At 33.8% G+C, this 3537-nt stretch overlaps 1 protein-coding gene across 1 annotated transcript; it reads left to right on the forward strand.

Moving 5' to 3' along the window:
• The first annotated feature begins 212 nt into the window (after positions 1-212).
• LOC110907992 (bZIP transcription factor 60) lies at positions 213-2290 on the forward strand. Its single transcript, XM_022152898.2, has 3 exons — positions 213-630; positions 1500-1720; positions 1799-2290. Exons 1-3 carry the CDS (start codon positions 320-322, stop codon positions 2053-2055), a joined length of 789 nt encoding a protein of 262 aa, XP_022008590.1. The 5' UTR covers positions 213-319; the 3' UTR covers positions 2056-2290.
• Positions 2291-3537: the final 1247 nt, after the last annotated feature.

The raw sequence follows: 3537 nt of genomic DNA on the forward strand, positions 1-3537 counted from the left end.
AAATATAAAGATTATATCCCAATCTTAAATAATGATACGAAAAAAAATGATTTTTACTTAAAATAAATATTTGTAAAGAAAAGTGATATGAGTTGGTGCAATCTAATTGGAGGAATGACGAAGCAAAACACGGTGTTTCCTTTTCCTTTTTCTTCCTTCCTTGGTGAGTAAGAAGAAGAATATTTTATTATTATTATTATAAATCCCGAATTAATTCAGTTGTTTTTCTTCTTTCCTAGAAACTTCCGCCCTGTAATTCTACTCCTCCTCCTCCTCCTTAAATAATAATCTCATCAATCTTCACCTTCAATTTCATCGTATGGAAGATTGGGACAATCTGTTTGATTTTGATCTTACTTTCCCAACCGACGATGATGTAATCATTCCACCAGATGATGATGTGAACAACCAGTCTCCTCCGCTGTCGGTGGATGACATCGAGCAGTTGCTTTTCAAGGATGACGACGACAATCAACTTCCTACCGATGCCTTTCTTGATGATATTTTGCTTGATTCCCCTTTAGAGGAGGAGAAATCCGGTGAAGTTGTCGATTGTTCCGATTCCGCAGAGGATCAGAAGAATGAAGAAGAAAAAGACGATGATGATCCACTCGCTAAGAAGCGGAAAAGGTATTCTTTATTTACAATTTCAACTTTTCTTTTTCTTAATGTTTATTTAGCCCTAACTAATTCATATTCATTTATAAAGTAAAGAAATTTTTACAAAAAAGATGATAAATTGGGCATACCCCTCCTCGGAATCTTCCCAATCTTTACGTAATTGGAATTGAATTTTCAGTCTTTATTCCCAATCTTTCGTATTTAAGTTGGGAAGATGATTGGGAATCGGGGGCGGTGCGTAGAATCAACGCTTGTTTGATTTGAGTGGATGAAGATGAACTTGTTGCTATTTGCGTTGTGGGTTCGATTAACCAAAGATCTGGAAGACGCACGTGTATAATAAGAGATTAAAAGAGAAAGGGTGCCACCGACTTTTTGTTTCTGCCCTGAAATTCGTTTTTACAAGCTTGTATCTTTTTATTTGTGACTGACTTGTTTTGGTTGATTAATAGTATTATGTGCTTCATGCATGTCATACTTTGATGGATTTTCCCTTAAATATTAAGGGGGTGTTTGGCTTAGCTTTTAACTTATTGGCTTTTTCAAGCCGATATGTCAAAGTAATGTTTGGACAAGTGAAAAACGACTTTTTGAAACAACTTTTTATACAAGGTGGAAAAGTCATTTTGAAAAGCTAGGAAACCTTTGGCTTTTAAAAAATGAGACTTTTCAAAATTGACTTTTAACTTGTTTCAAAAAGTTTTTTCACTTGTCTAAACATTATTTTGACTTATTGGCTTGAAAAAGCGCCAATAAGTCAATAAGTTGTTTCAAAAAGCTAAGACAAACACCCCCTGAGTGTGCATAAAAAGTGATAATAAATTGTGAATGTTGAGTTTCCGTTAGTTGTTGTGAAAATGATTGTGTTTTTGTGGCAGACAACTGAGGAACAGAGATGCGGCTCTAAGATCACGAGAGAGGAAAAAGATGCATGTCAAAGATCTGGAGTTGAAGAGCAGGTACTATGAGGGTGAATGCAGGAGATTGGGCTCTTTACTCCAGTGGTATATGGCCGAGAATCAAGCCCTACGCTTTTCGTTGCATAGTAGTAGTAGTAATGCTTCCATGACCAAGCAGGAGTCTGCTGTGCTCTTGTTGGGTATGTACCTTTTCCTTTTCCTTTTTCAATTTACTCTTCAAAACATGTGAATAACGAAAGAATTCGTGTTTGGTGCAGAATCCCTGCTGTTGGGTTCCCTGCTTTGGTTAACGGGCATAATGGCTGTCCTTCCCAGCCTTGTGCTACTACTAGTGCTGCACCACCAAAGTCAAAGTCAACGGGTAACCGTGGTAGAAGAAAAGCATCTACCAAGTCTGGCTCTAAGGAAGGTGGAAGGAACTAAAACCCTTTCCGTTGGTAAGCGATTCAAAGCCTCTCGCTCAAGGATGAGGCGTTTTCTTCGGGTTGTAAGCGATATCCTATCTGTTTTTTGATTTTTTTTTTTTGGTGATAGTTGTCGTCTCTTTTAGCCTGTCTGGATAATAAGATAGTATGAGACTATGTATGTCTTTTAATTTTGTGGTTAATCTTATCTTCTTTTTGGATGGCTTAGCTGGTCAAAGTTTAATGATTTGACTTTGTTTGTTGGCTGATTATGAGCAGCCAAGGTTGTATAAATGGCTAAGGGTTAAGTTAAGTTTATATGATATGATATCAACTTTTGAATTATGATTGAAGTTCAACCATTTTCCAAGTAGAATAAATGATCTGTTATGCTGATGTAATCGTATAACGAAGCCCTTGCAATAATGTCCGAATTTTGTTTTCCAGTAGCGAACTAAATACTTGATTGATATTAGACAATTTCAATAGTAAAACGTGTATAGATGTGAACACTTTTGGGGAGGCCTAAAGCAAACTCTAATGGCAGCACCCTTCCCAGTTTTAAACTTATATATTATTTTTATATTGCTTCATATAAAGTATATGGTGGTGTTCTTCACTTACTGATTACTAGGGTTGAGATCCTGTACAAACAGTGCTAATTATAAGAACCGTAAGAACAGATCTGAACCATTGTTAATTTAAATCAAGGGTTGATATTGATTATAAATAAAACTCTTATAATTAAAAATTACTACTAACAAATTAGGGGTAATTTTGTAAAATTGCTAGTCATTTGACCATTTTCTATTAAATACAAATTCCACCAAGGTTTTTTAAACTAAAATAACTTTTATATACTTCATTATTTTTTTTAAAAATATATACCATAAAATCAAGTATTTTTTTATCTTTAATATGAGTACCATATTGCTATATCTTTTTGTATTTATAAAAGTGTTTTTTAAAAAAAGTTAACAAAAGGTGTTTTATATTTGTGCTAATAAGGTGCTGATTATGTGTTAATTACAAAATAATACAAACAAACACCAAAAGTAGATATAATCAGCACATCTGGTGTGCTGATAATGGAGAACGATTGAAGATGTTGTGCTAATGTCGTTTATGTTGATAATGGAGAACGATTCGAGGACGATGTGCTGATAATGAAGAACGATTAATGATGTTGTGCTAATTATATAGTGTTGTGCTGATTATATTTTTTGTAATTATTTTTAATTAGTTATAAATAAATATGGTTAAAAAGTCTAAATTACCCCTAAACTAATTTTTTATTGATGGACACTTGTCAATTATGTATTGGTTCTTATGGTTCTTACAAACTTAAGTGTTTGTATTTGATCCCATTCCCTGATTACTAATGATGTTTTATATGAAGAAGAGACTAGATTATGTATTATTATTGTTATATGAATGAATTATTTTAATTGTATAGTTAATTTCTCTCCTCCTCCTTAAGGGATGTGTGCAGCCCAGTCCTGCCTACTTGTATTAACCAAATCTCCTAAAACCTCCTCCTTGTTGATGACTTCAGTAAACCAATAACAAGAGATGAATGTATAATTACTATT

The sequence above is a fragment of the Helianthus annuus genome, chromosome 14, assembly GCF_002127325.2.
Source record: "Helianthus annuus cultivar XRQ/B chromosome 14, HanXRQr2.0-SUNRISE, whole genome shotgun sequence".
Classification (NCBI taxonomy): Eukaryota; Viridiplantae; Streptophyta; class Magnoliopsida; order Asterales; family Asteraceae; genus Helianthus; species Helianthus annuus.

Coding starts and splice junctions, on each gene's coding strand:
- LOC110907992 (XM_022152898.2), top strand. CDS start 320: ATGGAAGATTGGGACAATCTGTTTGATTTTGATCTTACTTTCCCAACC. Junction 631..1,499: donor CTCGCTAAGAAGCGGAAAAG/GTATTCTTTATT, acceptor TTTTTGTGGCAG/ACAACTGAGGAACAGAGATG. Junction 1,721..1,798: donor GTCTGCTGTGCTCTTGTTGG/GTATGTACCTTT, acceptor TGTTTGGTGCAG/AATCCCTGCTGTTGGGTTCC.